At 43.2% G+C, this 23,136-nt stretch overlaps 1 protein-coding gene across 2 annotated transcripts in view; it reads left to right on the forward strand.

The window, feature by feature from the left end:
- The first annotated feature begins 11,664 nt into the window (after positions 1–11,664).
- LOC146624833 (Na(+)/citrate cotransporter-like) overlaps positions 11,665–23,136 on the forward strand; it is a 32,558-nt gene continuing 21,086 nt past the window's right edge. The window contains exons 1-7 of one of the 2 annotated variants that reach the window (XM_085364758.1): positions 11,666–11,927; positions 18,791–18,919; positions 19,085–19,221; positions 19,319–19,551; positions 20,163–20,330; positions 22,677–22,860; positions 22,947–23,069. In XM_085364758.1, the coding sequence (XP_085220884.1) occupies positions 11,682–11,927; positions 18,791–18,919; positions 19,085–19,221; positions 19,319–19,551; positions 20,163–20,330; positions 22,677–22,860; positions 22,947–23,069 (1,220 nt within the window). In that variant the 5' untranslated portion in view covers positions 11,666–11,681. Of the gene's footprint in view, positions 11,928–18,790; positions 18,920–19,084; positions 19,222–19,318; positions 19,552–20,162; positions 20,331–22,676; positions 22,861–22,946; positions 23,070–23,136 lie in introns of both variants that reach the window. The other variant, XM_085364759.1, reaches the window with a different exon arrangement.

Consider the following 23,136-nt stretch of genomic DNA (forward strand, 5'->3'; position numbering starts at 1 on the left):
TGTATTTATTCATGAGTCAACACTGTGTGCATGATAATAATTGTAATCACATTTTCCCATGTACAACTTGTACAACTTTAAATGTAAAATCAAAGGAAACTGATCAAATGTAGGAAATTGGATTCAAATACATTGCATCGTACTTTGCTTCATGGTTTCCTCTGATTTTTTCCATTTTCTTTCATGTTACAGTTTAATATAGTATATATGTATATCATCCAGTGTTTGTTATATCATATTCTACCCATTAATCTTCTCCTGATTATCAGGGGCTGAGCAGCATCTTAAGTGAATAAACTCTCCTCAGTCACCTCCTTCAGCCCATGTGGGGAGGCACCTAGGTGTTCCCACGCCAGTCGAGACATATAATCTCCCCAGCATGTCCTTGGTCTGCCCCGGGACCTCCTGTTGGTAGAACATTCACAGAATGCCTCATCCAGCCACCATCTGAGTAAGAGGCCTGAACCACCTCACCCGGCTCCTTTCGATATGGAGTTGCACTTCCACTCTGAGTTTCTCCTAAATGATTACACTCTTTGCCATATTTCTAAGTGTCAGCAACTCCCATGCACCCTTTGGAGGAAGTGTGCAGTCTCTCTCTTAACCACAGACCAATCCATCGGTTAATCTTCCACTCCCCCATGAACAGACTTGGAGGTGCTGATTCCCATTCCTGGTGGTTTAGACTCACCTGTGAACCAGTCCATTGTATGCTGAAGGCCACTACCTGATGAAGCCAACAGAACCACAACAGCAAAACACAATTCAATTATAGCGCCAAATCACAACATCAGTCACCTCAAGCTTCTTTATATTACACGGTATACCCCTACAACAATAGAGAGAAAACCCTGTGTGAGCTAGCACCCGGCAACAGTGGGAAGGAAAAACCTTTTAACAGGAAGAAACCTCCAGCAGAACCAGGCTCAGGGATGGCCAGCAATCTCCACGATCAGTCTGTGGTGAGGGGAGGAAGACGGGACAAAAGACACTGAGAGCCAGAGATGAAAAATAAGTAATGATTAAATGCAGAGTGATGGAGCAATGAAAGTGTATGCTATGGCTTCTGATGATGCTGCCTAAGGGAAGCATGTACACTGAACAAAAATATAAACGCAACACTTTTGTTTTTGCTCCCATTCCCCATGGGATGGACGTAGAGACCTAAAATTCATTCCAGATACACAATATAACCATCCCTCCCAAACAGTGGTCACAAATCAGTCCAAATGTGTGGTAGTGGGCACATCTGCTATATTGAGATAATCCATCCCACCTCACAGGTGTGCCACATCAGGATGCTGATCTGACATCATGAGTAGTGCACAGGTGTACCTCAGACTGCCCACAACAAAAGGCCACCCTGGAATGTGCAGTTTTGTCTCACAGCAAAATGCCACAGATGCCACAAGCAATGAGGGAGCGTGCAATTGGCATGCTGACAGCAGGAATGTCAACCAGATCTGTCGCCCGTGCATTGAATGTTCATTTCTCAACCATAAGCCGTCTCCACAGGCGTTTCAGAGAATATGGCAGCACATCCAACCGGCCTCACAACCGCAGACCTCGTGTAACCACACCAGCCCAGGACCTCCACATCCAGCAGGTTCACCTCCAAGATCGTCTGAGACCAGCCACCCAGACAGCTGCTGGAACAATTGGTTTGCACAACCAAACAATTTCTGCACAAACTGTCAGAAACCGTCTCAGGGACGCTCAACTGCATGCCCGTCGTCCTCATCGGGGTCTTGACCTGACTCCAGCTCGTCGCCGTAACAGACTTGTGTGGGCAAATGCTCACATTCGATGGCGTCTGGCACGTTGGAGAGGTGTGCGCTTCACGGATGAATCATGGTTCACATTGTTCAGGGCAGATGGCAGCTGAGAATGTCCCAGTTCTTGCATGGCCAGCATACTCACCGGACATGTCACCCATTGAGCATGTTCGGGATGTGCTTGACCGGCGTATACGACAGCGTGTACCAGTTCCCACGAATATCCAACAACCTCGCACAGCCATTGAAGTGGAGTGGACCAACATTCCACAGGCCACAATTGACAATCTGATAGACTCCATGCGACGATGTGTTGCACTGCATGAGGCAAATGGTGGTCACACCAGATACTGACCGGTTCTGGGTCCCCAGACCCCCAATAGCGCAAAAAACTGCACATTCCAGGGTGGCCTTTTGTTGTGGGCAGTCTGAGGTACACCTGTGCACTACTCATGATGTCAGATCAGCATCCTGATGTGGCACACCTGTGAGGTGGGATGGATTATCTCAATATGGCAGATGTGCCCACTACCACACATTTGGACTGATTTGTGACCACTGTTTGGGAGGGATGGTTATATTGTGTATCTGGAATGAATTTTAGGTCTCTACGTCCATCCCATGGGGAATGGGAGCAGTAACAAAGGTGTTGCGTTTATATTTTTGTTCAGTGTATAATGTACACAGAATTGGTCCTAGCACTGAACCCTGTGGAACTCCAGAACCTTAGTGTTTAAAGAGGACTCTCCATTTATGTGAACAAAGTCTATTAGATTGATATGATACAAACCACTGCAGTGCTGCACTGAGGTCTAGCAGAACAAGCACGGACATGAGTCCGCTGTCAGAGGCCATAAGAAGATCTCAACATACCCTTCGTAAATACTAATATATAGAGACCCCTACCAGCAATCATTCATTTATTTATTTCTGTGGCTTTTTGTTGTTGACATGCTGTGTAGGTGTGCACTTGACCAGCTGATATCAACATAACGGGGAACCTTTGACTATTGTTCACCTGTAGTTTGAATCATAAGAAGTGTCCCCGTACAGAGATGTGCTTCTGATTTTGTAATGCAGCTCTGCTTGTGTTGAGTGATGTAAACAACCAATCGATCTGCACTCTTCAAACGTCAAAATTAAGCATGTGATGTTTTTATGACACAGCAGTGGTGGGTGTTCCCACCTCCTGCTCTTTGTCACTTAATGCAATCTTTCCGTTTTTGTGTTTTTTGGGTCCATCTTCGCACTAGCGATTGACCGCAAAATAAAGCTACCGGAAACGGTCAACTCTACATCAGGTCTTAATACAGGAGGTCAGCATTTTCTCGTGCACAGGGTCTATAGCTTCTGTGATGACAAGTAGAAGCTGGTGTAGACGTTGGTGAACCCCAGGAAATAATCCACAACAAGTCGAATCATTTATGTGAAAACACTTATCATGTCCCTTTTTATTTTTTGGTTTCTTATGTTGCTCAAAACTGGAAATTTTTCAGAATGATGCAACACCACATGAATGTCACTCTTCATCACACTTTTCAGGTCAGCCTTCAGCTGCTATCATGACCCCTGGGTGCGAAGCACTAAATGATGCAAGACCTGTATTTCCCCAGGAAAGACAAACACGAGGGCTGGTTTCTGTGTGCAACTCTAAGGAAGCGATCCTTCCTCTGTCATTTCCTATATCTGTGTGCAGAGCAGCTACCTAAATCCTGCTCTCACAGAAGTCGATCATGTTGTTAATCTTATTACATCCTCAGTGCGTGTGACGCAGGGTGCTGTGGCTTCTCTGAAAAAGAAAGCAATCAGTCAGCGAGGTTAGACTCTTTCCTATAAAGTATCTAAATGTGAATCTAAGTATGACATTTTATCACCTTCTTTTCATCATTTTTGGCATTAATTTGACAAAATGTTCAGTTCAGCAGGCTTCAGTTTACAGTAGGTGCCCCACACCATGTGAGTCAAACACACTAAAACACACGTGGTGTTAGTATTGTAGTTAATATTCAGTATTTTCACTAGACATACCCGTGCTCACCTCAACGCCCAGCTCTGGGGTTGGACTCTGTTCTAGTCTGGAGTTGGTGAAAGGCAGTGAGCAGGGTATGCTGCAGGTTTCACTGAGGGATGAGAAGGTTGCTTACAGTTTGGTCAGTGAGTGGGGCAGTGGAGCTGCTTCATCTGGTGACTGTGTTGTTCTTCTGGGAGATTTCTACGCTCACATTGGCAAAGAGACCTGGAGGGGTGTGTTTGGGAGGAGGTTTTCTGTAAAAGCGCGCCACTTTGGGTGTGTATACGTTCCAAGACAAGTTAACTTCTGAAAAAATTTATAATTTCGTGTTGTTTTTTCACAGTATTCACAGCGTGTGAAGGCTATGAGGCTGATAAAGTGTGGATGCACTGTGTCACTCCTAATCAGCACACTCCTCAGGGACAGCAACACTTATAGGGCTTTGGAGCGTGATGTCACAGGGGTGGGCGTGGAAAGGATTTTGGCCTGATGCGCCATTTCCGGGTCCAAACAAAGCGCAAGCGACAAAGGAGCGAAAGCACACACAACAGCCGTGGTTCGTACTTGCTGTGTGGTCGGCTGCAATGTTCGATCGCACAACCGGCACAGGAATACGCTTAAAAAGGGTTTGTGTTTTTATTCTTTGCCAATCTGGAAGCACCATGAGGCAGCTCATATGGCGGCGTTACAAAAAGAAGGCGTCCAGCCTGGATAGCAGCCGTGAGACGAGCTGATATCCAGTTCACTTAACTTACCGGACATTTTCATTCCAGTAAGTTCTACATACTGTATGTGTTCATATCACTCTTTATAGCTTAATAATATTATCGTTGGTGGTTTCGGAGGTCATAGAAATTGCGAACCAACATCGAATGGAGTGACTTTGCAGACATGCGTGTTATGTAACGATTCGCTAATTCTTTCGCACAACTGTAGGGAAGCCTGCCTATGAAATGGATGTAATATGTTGCCCGATTATCAATGTGGGAGTTTGCATCAACTTTACAATTATGGACACATAATATGACAACGAGATTTTAGCAGTTCATTGATTAATGTATAACATCAACTGTGGTGGGGGGTGAACCATGGCTATTACACTCGATGCGCTCCAGCTGACTTACCCTGGTTTGAATGATGACGTACTCACAGTTTGGCGGCTTGAAAATAGCCAAATCTGCACCCAGCCGTTAGTAAATTGGATGTGAGCCTCCAGCGACTTGTAATTACGAAACTGGTTCGCAGTGTAAGCGCGTACTCCACAAACAAGATATGTGAAGGTAGGACAGTGGCGGTAAGTGGTCGGGGTCTTTACTCCACGGCCGTATTTCATACGGGTCCACATTTGCGATGCACTCTATTTTTTTCAAGTAGGGGAGACCGGGGATAGTTGTAACATTTTTGACATTTCTATCTGTAAATTGGAGCTCTTTTAAGGTAGTGGATTCAAAATGTAATGCAAAGTATTTACATGTCTCGGCTATTAAATAGTGCAGCTATTTTCTCTGCAGCACAATTACCCATTGCATGGTATGGCCTCAAACACAAAGAGTGAAATGTTACAATTAACCCCATAGTCTGGGTTAGTTGTAACATATCCTGGGGTGAAATGTAACACAATGAAATAAGGGTACTGACAAAACATTAACATGTAATCTTTGTTTATTCAACACATGAATGCACTTAGAGCCATTTATGTAGCTGTGTGTGTGTGTGTGTGTGTGTGTGTGTGTGTGTGTGTGTGTGTGTGTGTGTGTGTGACAGAATACAGAAATCTAGCTTTTGAACATATTCCAACCCCCCAAAAAAGACAAATTATGGAATTTTGTGCAACTGAATATTTCATTAATTTTGGTTGGTCTTCCTTGAGTTTGGCCTCATTGGCTCAGTGGGCATTATAACCTACAACTCTTGCACCAATTTTGAACATAACAATGAAGCTGAAAAAATGTAGTTGTTCACCAGCATCGCAATTCCATTACTTTTTATCCTGGCTTACCTTGGTGTGGTTTGCAAAGTGCTTCAGAAAGATGAGGAAATCTGTTTCTTGCACCCATCCTGACTTATTTCCACTACCAGTACTTCCTACTGGTCCATCTCTGACACAGTGGTCTGCATAATGTATGTGTGGGAACACAAACAGTGGAGGAATTGTGTTGCCAATGGCATTAACCGCATATACAAAGGTGACCGGTGAACCTCTCTCTGCTGATGTCGTTGCCCCAACTTGTTTAATATAAGTTAAAGTAATAGTGTGGTAAGTTGCAACATCTGCATTATTGTTACAACTGACCCAGACTCCTATAGCCATGAACTAGCTAACATTACAGCCAACGGCTAAAACATTAGCACTAAAGACCTACACAGAATATATCCCCATAGACATACAAATAACATAATTTAGGTTTGATGAGTTTAACTGCAAAGCAGATAATGCTATTAGAAATTGAAATAAAGTAGAAAAACTTACTTTTTGGCATACAAATTACTTTTTTTCATGTTAAATTGTCTGTGTTTGACAAAATGTGCTGATTTTTTACATGTGATAGCAGAACTGAATCGGGCATGCACAGGATGAGTCACATCATTTGAAACTTAGCCCTGATTGGAGAAATTGGAAGTGTTACAACTGACCCACGTTACAACTATCCCCGGTCTCCCCTACCGCCGCTTCGCCTCTGGACGCAGTCGGTCTCTATATCATCTGTTTTCTTTTGAGCTGCTTTTAACCGTGTTTCTTGTCGTCGTCGTTCCAACACAGTGTGTTTGTTTTGATTTGTGGCGCCGCGCTCCCACTATACATTGCGGCGTGACGTCAACTCCAAAGCCCTATAAGGTGTTGAGACCCCACAAGCAGCTGCTAGAACAAAGTCACTTCCCAAACAGAAGCAGAAAAAGCCATCATCCACCCTACACACCACCCATATCCTGGGGACACGACACCTGCGTGTATGGACCTCTGAAGAGTCGCAGCGTGATCTCAACTACCTACAACACTCACTGCCATCACACAAACACTGTGAAGCACAGCAGACCGTGACTAAGTGTGACACCAATGAATAACAATAAATAATATTATTAGCTTCAAAGGTTTTATCTGCTGAATATGATACGACAAAATTACATTCACACTCAATCAAGAAATACTACAGATGAGTTGGCAGTGAACAGTTTTAATTCAGTGTTTTAGTTGGAATAAAGGCGAGAAAAAATGAATGCAACAAACTTAAAATGAACCAGTGTGAACTCACATCAGTTTGGCACAACAATCCACATTTACTATGAAACATAAACTGAGTAAAATTTAATGTCTCAAAATATAAAGTTTTCTTTTTTTCTAATTAAATTCCAAAGCAGTCATCAAAGCCTCATACTGCATATTTTATGTGGGTCCATATGTAAAGGTCCACTTTCATGATTGTTCTGAGTTACAGCAGTTTTTCACATACTGCAGTTCGGTACATGAACACTGAATTTCATGTTCAGGAACATGAACCAGTGGATGAAATTCATTTCATGCTGCTATGAGTCTGTGTTGCTATTTAATATCTCAAACTATAAACCAGCACACTCGTCAAACAGACTCTCCAGATTAAAATAAATGATCAGAGCTGTGGACAGACGATCTCAGGCTTATGTTGTTCGCCAGCCGGCACTGGTTTACTTTTTTAAACTCTTTCTTTGGACAGGTGATTTTGGCCTTCAAGAGTTTGACAAGTGAGACACCAGATATCTGCTCTGTGACTTTAATAACTGAAAACAGATAAATGTTGAAAAGCTGAAGGAGGCTTGGTGCAGTTCAACCTGTGTCCACTGAGCGGCAGCAGAGGACCAACTGCAGACCGTAAAAGCGACAGAAGCCAAACATTTTATCCAGCTGTCATTTTTCCAAACACACTACGAACTGATTTGAATCGACGTGCATCTGTAACATGCCTGTGACCTTTCTCTCCAAATAAACTAAAACTTGTATTTCTCAATTTAATTCTGGCAAAAAGAGTAAAGTCTAAAAAAAAAGGATAAAATAACATTAAAAGGTGATGGAATATTATTAAAACATTTAGTTAACGACAGTAGCAAAACAGTGCAGGTGTGCAGCACAGCACACAGATTGTCTGAACATATGCACTATATACGTGCATGTTGCACTGTGGTGTTGGAGCTGCTCTATGCTACAGTTAGTTTAGCTTTAGATTCTAGCTGTTAATGAAATGGGACCAAACGGAGCAGCAAACTGAGATGAAACATTTATCTCCATAAAACAAACAGTCCAAAGACCACTGGATGACATCACTGTGGTTTCATCCTGTCACGGTTCTGGGTTGGTTCGACCCGGCATTTTGAGTTTATTATGTTTTCGTTTATCTCTTGAATGATCGTTGTGTTACCTTTGTGATTTGTTGGTTACTATTTAAGTTCCATGTTTCTGTTCACTCGTGGTTAAGGATTTGTGTCATGTTTTGTGTGAGTTTAGTTCTGCGTCCTCGTGTAGTGATCGCTTGTTTCCTGTTTTATTGTGAAGGTCTGTCTCATGTGAGTGTTCAGTTTTACCTCTCGTCTCGTTGATTATTCCCAGCTGTGTTATTCCCCTGTGTTTCTCTGCGTGTATTTTAGTCGTGTCCTCTGTCATTGTAGTTGCTGGTCTGTCTGTGTATCTGCCATGTTTCATCCGTGTGGTCCCTGCCGGCATCATCATGTACCATTGTCTTCCTTCCTTTATGTTCAGGTTCAGGTTCGTGTTCGTGCTCAGTAGTTTAGTTCTCCGTTTGTCTCTCTTTATTTTCGTGTTCAATAAATCACCTTCACGGCTGCCTGCGTTTGGATCCTCCTTTTCCTTTTCCACACGGCTCTTCTCAATCGCCGTGACACATCCATCTTTTACATACTAAACAAATGAATGTGTGCTGGATTTAAAGTAAGAAATGCACAGAATGAGAAAACCCAAGCAAAGCATACAGAGCCTGTATCTACTGACCCTGCGGCGTTTAACCCCCTTGCGGTCACAAGTGTTGTTCGTCTTTTATAGTTTAGTTCAACCCTTTTATCAGTAACAGATTGGGGTTTTTTATTCAGCTGACTTCATTATGTTGGTACCAGTGTCTTGTATTTTAATCCACGTATGTGCCAGAACCCGATTTTTCTACTTGTGACTAACTTGTTTATCCAGACTGTTTAAAAGGTGTTTCCATGTCTACTGACATGGCCTTAACTGCTGATTATTAGGTCAGGGTTAGAGAATATTTATTTGTGTAATGCAACGTTGCCCCAATTACAAAGACAGATGGCCTTTGTCTGACTCAGCTGGTCTCACTGAGTCTAAAACACAGCAGGAGGACGACAGAACAAATAATCAGAGTTGGAGAGAGGGGAGCAAAAGCTGGAGTGAAGAGGAAGAACAAGGAAGGTCATTTTAGGGCAGGAATTACAAAAGAAGAAGAAATGTTTGAGAGAAAAACTCAGTTGTACATAATGATGTTAATTTTTAGTTTAGTTTCACTCATTTGAACTGCAAATATTTTAATAACCAAAAGGCCTCTGTTGGCCAAGAACAAAAAAGTTCTGGTTGATTGAAAATGTGAGAGAAAATGACTATTTGTAAACACTTTGTCTGCACTTTTGGTCTCAGTCACTAGTTTAAAGTCTTATTGAGTACAGCAATGATCACTTTGTAAGTTATGGTCTGATTGGAGTCAAAAAGGCTGCCAACTGTCCAATGACCATGCAGCGTCCTTCAGTTTCATCTGTGCTTGTGGCGTCTGATTTCAAGCATGGTGACAGGAATAAAGGGGGGGGTCATGATTTTAGAAACACTGTTTAATTGGAGCATAATATCAAGCTGGGATATTGATCTGGTCAATGTGTGTGTGTGTGTGTGTGTGTGGGGGGGGGGCTAGTTTCAATTCTCCAGGATGGCACATGAATACGTGCCATTGCCTGAAGGTTTGCTGTGTCTCCCAACAGTCTGAGGAGCATGGAGGAGATTCCAGCTGGCAGGCGGTTACCCTACGAGAGCTGGACAGAGCCATAGAAGGCCTTAACCCATCAGTGGGTCTGGTATATACTCCGTACAGGATGAGCATGCCCAGAGCTATAAAAGGAGCTCCAGCAGGCTGCTGGTGTGAATGTCTCTGACCAAACAGATAACTTCATGAGGGTGGCCTGAGGGTCCAATGTGCTCTTATGGCCCCTGTGCTCCTTTTTTGGCACTGTGGAGTCCGAATGGCATTTTGCCATAGAATACCAGAATTGGTGCCCTGTTCTTTTCATAGTGACAGCAGGTTCACCCTGAGCACATTCAGAGAAGCCACGCCTGTAACATCCTTCAGTGTGATCAGCTTGGTGCTGGTCAGTGATGGTCTGGGGAGGCATATCCATGTTGGGAGACACAGACATCCTCAGGCAACAACATCCTGAATGGCATTAGGTATCAGGGATGAAATCCTTGGACTCACTGTAAGACCCTGCGCTGATGGTTCCTGGTTTCCTCCTGGTGCATGAGAACGTCCGGCCTCATGTGACGAGAGTATGCAGGCAGTTCCTGGAGGATGAAGGAATTAATACCACTGACTTTCCCCTGCACTCGCCAGACCTTAATCCAGTCGAACACCTCTGGGACTTTTTAGTTCATCTGTCCAGGAGGTCAACGATGAGCTCTCCCTAAACATCCCTTGTCTCATTAGAAGCATGCCCCAACATTGTCAGGCATGCAAACAAACTGGTACTTTTTGGAGTTGCTTCAATGAAATTTCAGCAAAACGAACTAACCTGCCGTTGATTTTTCGGGTGTCTTTGAATTCAGCCCTCTTGATCATTTTATTTTCCATCAAACGATGTGACGCCCTTTAGTGCCGAACACGTTGCCCAGTCCATTTCAGTAGAGAGATCCTGCCTGATTTTTCTCCCATTGAGATTTTTTGAGCAGTGTATATTTGCTTGGACTACACCCTACTGTCTATTGGGGGCTCAGTGCCATTTCTCTCAATGCCATTGGATGGGAGCATCAATAGGGCCGGAGTTTGACTGTAAGTACAATTTTAATGTCCTTGTGACATAATCAACAGTCAACGGGACAGAAAGCGTACACTACAGACAGGCAGAGCTAAACATAAAAAGCAACATCCAATGGTGGTTAGAAAGTAGTCCAAAGTCCAACAAGCAGATGTAAGAACATCAAGTCTGGGACAAAGGCTATGTAAGCACACAGGATGTCTGTAGTTTCTCACTCCTCCAGGTCATGGTAGTCTCAAGAGCTTGAACAAAGAAAGCAGACGGACGTCTTTAAGTTTGTGGAGATGTTTCATCTTTAGCCTAAGATGCTTCTTTGGTTCTAAAAAAAGAAAAGGTGGAGAGTCAACTTCTTTGTTTGTGTGTCTCTTGTCTTTGGATCTAGACATTTAAGGGTTCTTTCGTGGTTTGTCTGTGTTTATGTCTCAGTCTGATGTCTTTCCCCCTTAAATCTAATCCTTTTTTCTCATTTAAATCGAATTGGTTATGAAACATTAATGGATAAAAAAAAAATTGATCCTGGACAGTAGGCTACTTTACTTTAACTATATTTTTATTCTTCAACATGTCCTTTGTTTCATTTAAACATTTTAAAAATGTTGAACTTTTATCCAGCTCCGCTTTTCATGTGATCCATCCGAGTGCTGGCACAGTGAGGATGAAGAAGTGCTCGGATGTGTTGACCCCGAGCAGCAAGATAACAGGTGAGACTGACGCAAACGGATCTGATTTCCACTTCAGTGTTTGTTCTGCTGAGAGTTTAGATAAAGTGTGTGTGTGTGTGTGTGTGTGTGTGTGTGTGTGTGTGTGTGTGTGTGTGTGTGTGTGTGTGTGTGTGTGTGCTGTAACACACATAAAGTTAATATTTAGTGTTGTGAAATGCATCACAAATGTGCCAGAGACAGAGTGAGAGAGAAACCCGGGAGCAGCCTGCGAGCAGGACGCAGCTGCGAGGCACCGATTCGGCTTCATTCAGCACTGACTTTTTGTTTTCATCTTCATCTTCATCACCACCATCAGCCATGTCAGTTCTTCCTCTGCGGGTGAAAATGCTGCGGCAGGTCTGGAGGCTGAAGGGCGTCGTGATTCTCGTCTGCAGCCCGTTCCTCCTGCTGCCGCTCGCCGTCAGCACCACGGTGAGACGCTTCACTGACCAGTTTAACCCACCAGTTTACTGAGAGGTGACCAGTTCACTGAGCACTTTAACTAGTTTTCATGAACAATGACTGGTTAAAGTTACCAGTGAACCAATGTACAGGACAAACTCATTTTAACCTGTTAACTGACAAGTAACCAGTTATACTTCCAACTTTACTGAGTACTAGCTGTCCTGAATAACCATCTCACAGAGAAATGCTCGGGTTAGTACTAACTGGTGTAAATAACCAGTTTATGGCACAACAAAGAGTCAGTTTGGCAATGCAGCCTAAAAGTCCCAAACAGATCACCTCCAACCTACCAGTGTAACATAAGTGATCTAAATATCAAATTTGAAGAACGATGATTAAAATAATTTAATTACAAAATTATTATTTTCTGTTTTTTTTATTAAACTGAACACTAACCAGCTCTCCTCCATTCTTGCTACTGCTGTAGCTTCTGCCGACTTTGCTATTTGTGAACTAGTGCAGCATAGTTACAGGTTTAATGAGCACTTATTGGTCTAAATATTACCAAGAACAAACTTTCAACCAATCAGCACTCATCTAAGTAATCTGTTTAAATAATCAGTTTTCTGAAACAGTGACCAGTTCAAGTTATTGATTTACACTCCAGAGAACAAACCTGTTTAATGAAGCTGTTAATGAGAACCTGCCAGTTTAAACTGAGCAGCAACCAGTTTAAATAGCCAGTTTTCTGAGAAATTACCAACTCCAGTTAAGAGTTTACTGAGCAGTTTATTAACTAGTACATCCTAAAAGTTTCAGAGCGTGTTTGAGCAACCAGTTTAGTCTAAAGAGATCAAGTTTCCCGAACAATGACCAGTGAAAGTCACCAGTTTATCAGGACAGAGACGAAACTGGTTACATTCACCTGGTTTTGATCACTAACACATCAATAAGTGCTGTTTACAAGCGTTTGAGCACTAACCAGTATGAATGGCCAGTTTACTGAGACTGTAATGCAGCAGTGAACCAGCCTAACTGATGTCATACCCGTGTGTGTTTAAAATGACCAGTTTTCTGTATGATTAGTTAAAGTTAGCAGTTTAGTGAACACGTGAATAAATACCAACATAAACTCAGAGTGTGAAAGAACCTCTACGATCGGACAATCAGCCTTGTGTCGCTGTTTCATCATCGTTTTCTACTTTATTTTGATCTCAGTTTTACACAAGCATAGGTGTCAAACTCTGGCCCGCGGGCCAAATGTGGCCCGCAGCCTAATTACATTTGGCCCTCGAAGCCACACCAAATTACTATCAGAGCTGGCCTACTGCTATACAGCTAATATATATATTGTTTAGTATTAAGCTTTGCTTGTTCCATATTCAGTTTTCCAGCAAAACGTGTCCATAAGAAAAGATTCATTCTTATATCAGGAGGAAGATTTTGTTTTTCAGTAAATATTAATGTTAGCCCGCGACCTTGTTCCAGTTGTGAATTTTGGCCCACTGTGTATTTGAGTTTGACAGCCCTGCACTAAAGTGCCTTTTACTCTTTACTGGGTTTGATTTAGAAACCAAGGTCAAAATGAAGACACGGGAGGTAGCTAATATTTTGCTCTCCTCAGGTGTATTAGTTAACCTTAGTTAGTTAACCTTTGAACCTTTGTTCTGATTTGCGCTCAGCGTGAGCTGAAAAACAACAAACAGCAGATTTTCTGGAAACGCTGAAGTTTTGTAAAAGTGTTCACAGCAGAGGCGTTCCTAATAATCTGCTCTCAGATAAGAGATCATGAAAGTTTGGAATAACTGCAGCTGTGTGTGTAATAGAAACAGTGTCTTTGTTTTCCTGTCACTGGCCGTTGTGAGCTCGATGCTTCGGTGATGAATAACCTGAGCGCTGCGCTGATGTGCAGCCGCTGCGTGTTTGCACAGCAGCTTCTTTCACAGTTTCTTGTCACTGATTGACAAACAGACTGCAGACGGTCTGAAAGGTCACGGAGACGCTCTCTGAAAACACAGAGTGCATTTCTACAAACCTGAGAAGACTTTGGGGGGTTTATTTAAACTCATTTGAAAATGATTTCACACTGTCGTGTATTTCACACTCCAAACATCTCGTCCACTTTGCAGTTTTTAGGCGTTTTCGTGGATTCCTGGTAGTTTTTCGCAGCAGCTCTTCGTCACTCACACAGCAGTCAGTCCGGCCTTTGCACAGGGCAGCTGGACTGTTGGCAGGTCGAAGGCTGCTTGGTGCCCGATGTGATCAGGACTGATGCAATCAGATTATTAGAGATTAGGCCAACCAACAGCAGGGGAGCTGAGGGAGGTGAGAATAGAGCCAATGAGTTGAATCTGTTTTTCAATAGATTCGACACCACAGTGTCTGCTCCCACCCCCACAACCTCACCTGCAGTCAGCCTGGAATCCAGAGCCACACCACTGTGCCAGCCTCTCTCTTCACATGTTGCCTCCTGTGAGAGTCCTGACACCCCTCCCCCACCCATCACCTTCACTCAATACCAGGTTGAGATGCAAATGAGGAGACTTCACTCAGGCAAGTCTGCTGGACCAGACGGAGTGAGTCCCCTTGTCCTCAAGACCTGTGCCCCCCAGCTGTGTGGAGTCTTTCATAAACTGTTTATGCTGAGTCTGAGTCTGCAGAGGGTCCCGGTGATGTGGAAGACATCATGCCTCGTCCCTGTACCAAAGACGCCACGTCCCAGTGGCCCCCAGGATTACAGGCCCGTGGCACTGACCTCTCACATCATGAAGACCCTGGAAAGGCTCATCCTGGACCAGCTGCGACCCATAGTAAGACCACACCTGGATCCCCTTCAGTTCGCTTATCAGCCTCGTCTCGGAACAGAGGACGCCATCATCTACCTGCTCAATCGTGTCTACACCCATCTGGACCAGCCGGCGAGCACTGTGAGGGTCATGTTTGTTGACTTTTCCAGTGCTTTCAACACCATCAGGCCGACCCTCCTGGGTGATAAGTTAGCAGCGATGCAGGTGGATGCTTCTCTGGTGTCCTGGATTGTTGATTACCTGACAGGAAGACCACAATATGTACGTCTCCCACAGTGTGTGTCTGACAAGGTGATCAGCAACACAGGGGCACCACAGTGGACTGTCCTCTCCCCCTTCCTCTTCACCCTCTACACCACAGACTTCAGCCACTGCACAGAGACCTGCCATCTTCAGAAGTTTTCTGATGACTCTGCGGTGGTTGGATGCATCAGCAGGGATGATGAGACAGAGTACCGGGCTGTGGTCGGGGGGTCAGTGTTGACATTGTGGAGGACTATAAATACCTTGGAGTTCACATTGACAATAAACTGGACTGGGCTAAAAACACCACAGCACTTTACAGGAAGGGCCAGAGTCGTCTCTATTTTTTGAGGCGACTGAGGTCCTTCAACATCTGCCAGAAAATGCTGAGGATTTTCTATGAGTCTGTTGTGGCCAGTGCGATCCTCTATGCTGTTGCATGCTGGGGGAGCAGGCTGAGGGTCGCAGATGCCAACAGACTAAATAAACTGATCCGTAAGGCCAGCAATGTTGTGGGGATGGAGCTGGACTCCCTCAAGGTGGTGTCGGAGAGGCGGATGCTGTCCAAGATAAAGACAATGTTGGATAACACCTCCCACCCACTCCATGACACGCTGGTCAGTCACAGGAGCTCGTTCAGTGAGAGACTGAGATTACCCATGATGCACCACTGAACGACACAGGAAATCTTTCCTGCCTGTGCAACTCATCCACTTAACACACTGTATACTGCAACAGCTACACGTTTCTTTTCCAGCTATTTATTTATGAGTGACTTATGTATGTATGTGTATATATATCTATATATTGTACTATTCTTAGTTAGTGTATTGTCTGTCTTGTCTTAATGTTGGTTTATAATGGCGCACTGTAACAAAAAATAATTTCCCCCAGGGATCAATAAAGTATTCTGATTCTGATGATTCTGATTATAAAATCCCTCCAAAGATTGAATTAAATTGTATTTATATACTGCTAATGTACAACAATGATGTCACCAAACATGATATTATCAGATAAAGAAATATAAAGAAATTACAATATCTGAGAGACATCCTCTATCAGCAGTACGTGGCAAAGGTGAGGAAGAAGAACCCAGTTTTGACAGGAAGAGACGTCCAGCAGAGCCAAGGGGCAGGAGGGGCGGCCGTCTGCAGCTGGAAAGGAGAGAAAAGAGGAGAAAGGCTCAATGCATCATGGGAAGTTCCCAAACAGCTAATAACTGCCAGAGGTTTCTTCCTGTTAAAAGGGAGTTTTTCCTTCCCACTGTTGCCAAAGTGCTTGCTCATAGGGGGTCATATGATTGTTGGGCTGCACCTCCTCAGCACGCCAAAGATCCGGGTCACACGGCACCAAGTTGTTAAAATCTCCCAATTCTTTGAATCTTTGGGCTGAAGGAAGGACAATACTCGGTGTATAAATGCTCAATCAACAATTCTTTATTTCCATACAATTCAACAATCAGAGCATTACAGCGTCCGGACGGGAGAGATGCCTGCAGAGGGTCAACAGCATGTCTCAAAATGGTAGCAACTTTCACAGACTTTTATAGCTAGTAACAGCCCCCCTCCTTGTCCTAAAAGCTGCATCTTCACATGTTTTTCTAATTCTTAGCGAGCCTGGCTCCTGACCTTGCCTCCCTGTCTTTCTGTGTGAAGTAGGAAGGGGGGTAAGGAATGTGGTTTTATCTCTTCTCCCCAGACACCAAGTCCCCTGCTTACAACCTTCTTCATATGATTCAGCAATAAAACATTTCAAGAAAACAGTGTAAGACATTCACAGCCGATCAAGGATACAGAGTAATGCACACTTTATCTAATGAACTACAAAATGATTATGTTTCTTTTATTCAAGAGTATAATAAAGACTAAACTACATACATAGCACACCATCAGAACTAAAGGATAATATATGGCCTACAGCTGTTAACCTAATTTACTACATTGACTACTGGTCATAAAATGGCATATGTTTAACTACTAGTCTCAACACTCTGTATCTATGAAGCGCCTTGAGGCGACTTATGTTGTGATTTGGCGCTATATAAATAAAATTGAATTGAATTGAACAGAATAAATAACGAAGTCACCTGATCACAGGACTAAAACCTTTATGAAAGTTTGGAGGGTGAATGAATGAATCAGTCCTCTGAAATACAACATCTGGATGTAAAGAAATAACATCTGGTGTGGGATGTAAAGCTGCTATTGGGGAAACAAACACAACGAGTTAATGAAAACACAACGAAGGAAATCCTTAACCAGTGACAGCAGGGTCCACGTCTGAGACTTTAGTCACGTTTCCCAGACTTGCTCACAGTGTTATTGCAGGTTTCATTGTCTTTCACTTTGTTTGGACTCAGTGGGTCCTGTCAGCAGACTCCCAGCAGCCTCTGGGGCTCTGCTCATAGAAAGAAATACAATCTTTCCCCTCATCGTCACGCACTCTTCCCCCGTCTCCTCAGAATTACAAGTTTCCACCAGCTCGATGTATGGAGGTGGGTACAGTACTAGTAAATCCTGACACGTGTTGGGTTCAGCACCTTAAGCCCTCTGAGTCCTGATCAACACATCTCCTCTTCTACAACAACAACTTCAACGTGTTTTTACAGTTTTGGGTATCGACAGGCTGGAAAGTGAAAAGAGCGTCACGGTTTAAACCTGACAGCTTAGAGGTGTGTGATCCTGCTCCAAGCCTCAGTTAGACAGAGTTTGGTTAGATTAATAGACTCGAATAGAATAGAATAGAATAGAATAGAATAGAATAGAATAGAATAGAATAGCCCTTTATTGTCATTGCCCATGTAACACAGTTGTGGGTGCTCCACACCAACTGTGCCAGATTAAACAATAAATAGTAAAACAGCAAGAATAAATAAAAAACTGAGAAATACATACAAATATATTTAATATTTAAATGTCATTCAGACACAAAAGCAAGAAGAGAGCCGAAACATTTCTATTTGATAATTAAGCCTTTGATTCATCTGCTGACTCTGTGCAGCAGTGTCAGAAACGACTACAGCAAAACCATAGATACTAATTTCCTGTGCGTTTGTTCCAAAAACAAGCAGAGGCTGGAAGTGAGGTCATGTCACAGCACACACTCTATTTTCCAAAATATTTCAGTGTAAAAAAAATAAAAAATTACTGTATTACAAACCATTCCTACCATTTTGTGGCTAAATGGACCTCAGTAAAGAATAGTAAGGTGCTCTGAGAGGTCCCGTGGGGTAGAAGAGCACGTTTACCTTTTAAGTCTGTGTGTTGGAGAGCCAGCCATCCACCCAGACCTCCTCCCTTGGGGGAGGGGGGTGTAAAGTAAGCTTACATAAATATCATCCTTGCTGAGCTCAACATGTGCAGTGAAACTGGACTGGATGTTTTCTGTTGGCAGCAAAGTGCTGGATGAATTTTCTTTTGTCACAACGAAAGACTCAAAAAATGCGAGTAACATTTTACTAATACACAGAGAAGAAAGCTAATTGCAAAAACGTGGTCTGAGCGCTAGCACGCTACTGCGTAACACGTTACACCTGTGAGATCAGTCACGGTTACACGTGTCCGTTTGAAGCATCTGTCTGAAAGTTTTGTCTGTTTGTTTGTTTGTTTGTTTGTTTGTTTGTTTGTTTGTTTGTTTGTTTGTTTGTTTGTTTAACCATCATTTATTCTGCAGAAGCTTAATAACAGCCACTGGAGCATTAGCGCCCTCTGCTGTATTATACGAACACTACGTTAGTGCATTGAAACACCCATTTGTTCACATCTTGTGGATGTTGTGTTAAAGCTGCAGGTTTCAGGTTACATTTTGACCTGGACGTGTTTTCTGATGTGTGCATAGGAGGCAGCCTGTGCTTATGTCATAGCCCTCATGGCGGTATATTGGTGCACGGAGGTGTTGCCGCTGGCGGTGACAGCGCTGCTGCCAACCATCCTGTTCCCAGTCCTGGGCATCATGGAGTCCAAAGAAGTAAGACCGTGCACATACACATCGTATACTACATCTGGTACTACAACTTTACATGTACATTTATACAAATAATGATACCGAATTATCAAACTGATTTTTTTTTTTGTCCTGCTGCATGCTAACTTTGTATTTCCATTATTTTGTCTCCTCCTTGTTTTTGTCCAGGTGTGTATGCAGTACCTGAAGGACACCAACATGCTGTTTGTCGGGGGCCTGATGGTCGCCGTAGCCGTCGAGCACTGGAACCTCCACAAACGCATCGCGCTCCGGGTGCTGCTGATAGTTGGAGTCCGACCTGCCCTGTGAGTCAGCTGAACCTAATCTGTCCCCACAGGGCTGCAGTGGAAGCCGATCACTTCCCCTGTTTCTCAGGCTTAATCCAATCCCTTCCCCTCACAGGTTGATGCTGGGGTTCATGGGAGTGACGGCCTTCCTGTCCATGTGGATCAGCAACACGGCAACCACCGCCATGATGGTTCCCATCGTCCAGGCCGTCCTGGATCAGCTCCACAGTAACGTAGACCCTGAGCATTCGGCCAAGAGTAAGAACAGGAGTGAGGCACTACCTCAGGAGCATCAGGAGAAAACCATCAGCATCCTTCAAGCTGTTAACCCAAACATGATGGAGATAGGTACGATGTAGGCTTCTGGCATATAGCTACTTTCTAACCACATGGAAGCGATGCCAGAAAAAGCATTCCTCTAAGGTACTGATAAAGTACTAAACGTACTGCATTACAAAGACAGTGGAGCACCTGTCAGGTTGGTCTATCACAGACTACATGCTAGCAGTTTTGTGAGACAGGTTTTAAAGTGGCCTTATTCTGCCTTTCCTTATTTTCTCTCATTTAACAGAACATTGAGGTAGTACAGGTGCTGCCCCTCAGCAGGCTTCCAAAAAGTGAGCTGTTAGAGAGGGTGGCCTTCAAGAGACGCTTATTTCAGACTTACCATAAATTGAGGGGGTGCATGAGTGGTCAGAATAATAACTGTGAATCACGAGGAAACTCTGGTCAAGACCCTGAATACAAAGTACAGAATAGGTCCTCGTTCAGGGAAACAGTCAGGCTGAGTCTGATAAAGTTTGCTTGAATGAAAGCATTAAAGAAAGGAAAGAGGAAGAAAAGTCACTTTGATGTTGATGTGAAAACCCTAAACATGTCGTCACTAACACTGCATGAGACAGCTCAAATATTCCTCTGTAGTCTGACCCCGAGGTATTAACTTATAGGTTTGTTTTCAGGTCTGAATCTATCAACCCAAACTCAAGGCAACTCAGAGAAAACCAGAGACCTACAAGACAACATGTTGCCTGAGCATAAAGTGGTGTCACTGGGTCAGATGGATACAAAGGAGATTGTCAAACCAGCACCACAAGACAAACCTCCATCAGACAGCAGCAGCAGTCCCGGTAAGTCCACAGAGGCAAGGAAACCTGACATCTATGGGAAACAGACAGATGAGCAGATACAGAAATCACCTTGAAGAAAAAGCTGTAATCAAACGTTTTTGTTTCTGAGTTAAGTGAGTCACAACCTTTGGACCAACTGTCCAAATGGCTGAAGTAGCCTGAGGGAGGAATGCTTGTTCTGTCACTGTTAAAGAAAAGAAGGTCATCGAAGGAATCGTAGGGCCTCTCAATATTTGCAACTTCAGAATGTTCCAAACAAAATGCTAAAGTTGTGCCGCTGTACAAAACCGGGGATAGACACCACTTCACAAATTACAGGCCTGTTTCTTTACTACCACAATTCTCCAAAATCCTAGAAAACCTGTTTAATAAACGATTAGACAAATTCTTAGATAAATATAAATTACTCTCTGACAGTCAATATGGATTCAGATCAAAAAGATCAACATCTCTGGCATTAATTGAATCAATTGACGAGATTACAAGTGCTATAGATCAGAAACAGTATGCAGCTGGAGTATCTGTGGATCTCAAGAAAGCATTCGACACAATCAATCATGACATATTAATTAATAAACTGGAATGGTATGGGATCAGGGGGGTTGTACTGCACTGGTGAAAAATTATTTATGTAACAGGAAACTATTTGTGAAGCTGGGTGTCCATTCCTCATCATGCTTGTGGTGTTCCACAAGGCTCTGTACTGGGTCCAAAGTTATTTATTATTTATATAAATGATATTTGTAAGGCATCTGATATATTAAAATTAGTATTATTTGCAGATGACACAAATATTTTCTGTTCTGGGGGGAAAATAAGGAGCTGCTGGATACAATTACATCAGAAATGTGCAAAACTGAAAAATGGTTTAACAGGAACAAACTATCGCTAAATCCATCCATCCATCCATCCATCCATCCATCCATCCATTCGCTACCTCTTATCCTTTTCAGGGTCGCGGGGGGCGCTGGAGCCAATCCCAGCTGTCTCGCTAAATCTAAGTAAAACTAAAATAATCTTATTTGGGAATTCCCTTAGAAAGGCACAAGTGCAGATTCATATAGATCAGGGGTCCCCAATCCCAGTCCACGAGGGCCGGTGTCCCTGTAGGTTTTAGATCTCACCCTGGGTCAACACACCTGAATCACATGATTAGTTCATTACCAGGCCTCTGGAGAACTTCAAGACATGTTTAGAAGGTAATTTATCCATTTAAATCAGCTGTGATGGATCAAGGACACATCTAAAACCTGCAGGGACACCGGCCCTCGTGGACTGGGATTGGGGACCCCTGATATAGATGGTGTGGAACTGAAAGAGTTCTTGAACATAAGTTTCTTGGTGTGATTATAGATGATAAATTAAACTGGAAGTCTCATATAAATCATATACATAACAAAATTTCAAGAAGTGTCTCAATCTTGAGTAAAGTAAAACACATTCTGGACCACAAATCACTCCACATTCTCTATTGTTCCCTGATTGCACCGTATTTGAATTACTGTGCAGAGGTTTGGGGCAATACTTACAAATGTTCGCTATCATCAATCTTTATATTACAAAAAAGGGCCATAAGGATAATCCATAAAACTGGTTACAGAGATCATACAAATCCACTATTCTTAAAATCAAAAATTCTAAAATGCACAGATCTGGTTCATTTTCTCACAGCACACATTATGTATAAAGCAATAAATAACCTGCTTCCTGACAATATTCTAAAAATGTTTTCTAGAAGGGAACGGGGACACAATTTGAGGGGGGAATTAAATTGAAAACATCCTCGTATCCGTACAACATTAAAAAGTTTCTGCATCTCTGTGTGTGGAGTGAAGCTGTGCAACAGACTAAGTAAAGATATGAAGCAAAGTCCGAGCATGGCGCAGTTTAAACAGCGGTTTAAGGATGTTGGTTTTTACAGCGTACAGGGAGGAGGTGGAGATCTGAGCGGCTGTTCTTGTCCAATACTTTCATGTATCATATCTGTAGGTTGTGTATCCTTTGAGGTGTTACTGGGGTTATTGAAAATGTGTATATAAATGTGTATGTATATATGTATATATGTATGGGATTATATGAGCTTATGCTTCTTCCTGCTCCTTTTTGAACATGAAAGTTATTTGTAGTTGTGGTTGCTCGTTTTCCTTTTGTTTTGCTTTGTTTCTATGTTGTTGTACTTTTTCAACATGTTCACAATAAAGATTTAATCAATCTATCTAAATGAGTCCAAATCAGAAATAAAGAGTCAAACATAACGTGGAGAATACATTCAGATAAATGTGAGTGTTCGCTCAGTAGCTGTTGTGGGTAATAGGTTCATTGGTTAACACTGTTAACTGTTTTCAGCGGTCGTGACCGTGGAGAGCAACTTCTGTCAGATGGAGCTGGAGGAGCTGAGTGACGTGGAGGAGGAGACGAGGAGGATGAGTAAAGGCCTCCTACTGTCGGTCTGCTACGCCGCCAGCATCGGAGGCATCGCTACCCTGACAGGAACCGGGCCAAACCTGGTCCTCATCGGACAGATGAACCAGTACGAACTCACAGCAACGGCACCCACATCATGTGACCACGTGTCCTGTGAGGCCTGACTCTCAACTTCCTGTTTCTTCCTCGCAGGCTCTTCCCTCAGAACGGTGACGTGATCAACTTTGCCTCCTGGTTTGCCTTTGCTTTCCCCACCATGGTGCTAACGCTGACCCTGGCCTGGTTCTGGCTGCAGTTCCTCTACGTGGGCTGCAAGTAAGTCATTCACCAAAACACAACCCCAACATTACTGTGACATCTCCCACAGCTCCCACAGCTCCCA

The sequence above is a fragment of the Diplotaxodon limnothrissa genome, linkage group LG10 (genome assembly GCF_057381915.1).
Source record: "Diplotaxodon limnothrissa isolate DT_005_m linkage group LG10, D_limnothrissa_male_GT1.1, whole genome shotgun sequence".
In the NCBI taxonomy this organism is placed as follows: domain Eukaryota; kingdom Metazoa; phylum Chordata; class Actinopteri; order Cichliformes; family Cichlidae; genus Diplotaxodon; species Diplotaxodon limnothrissa.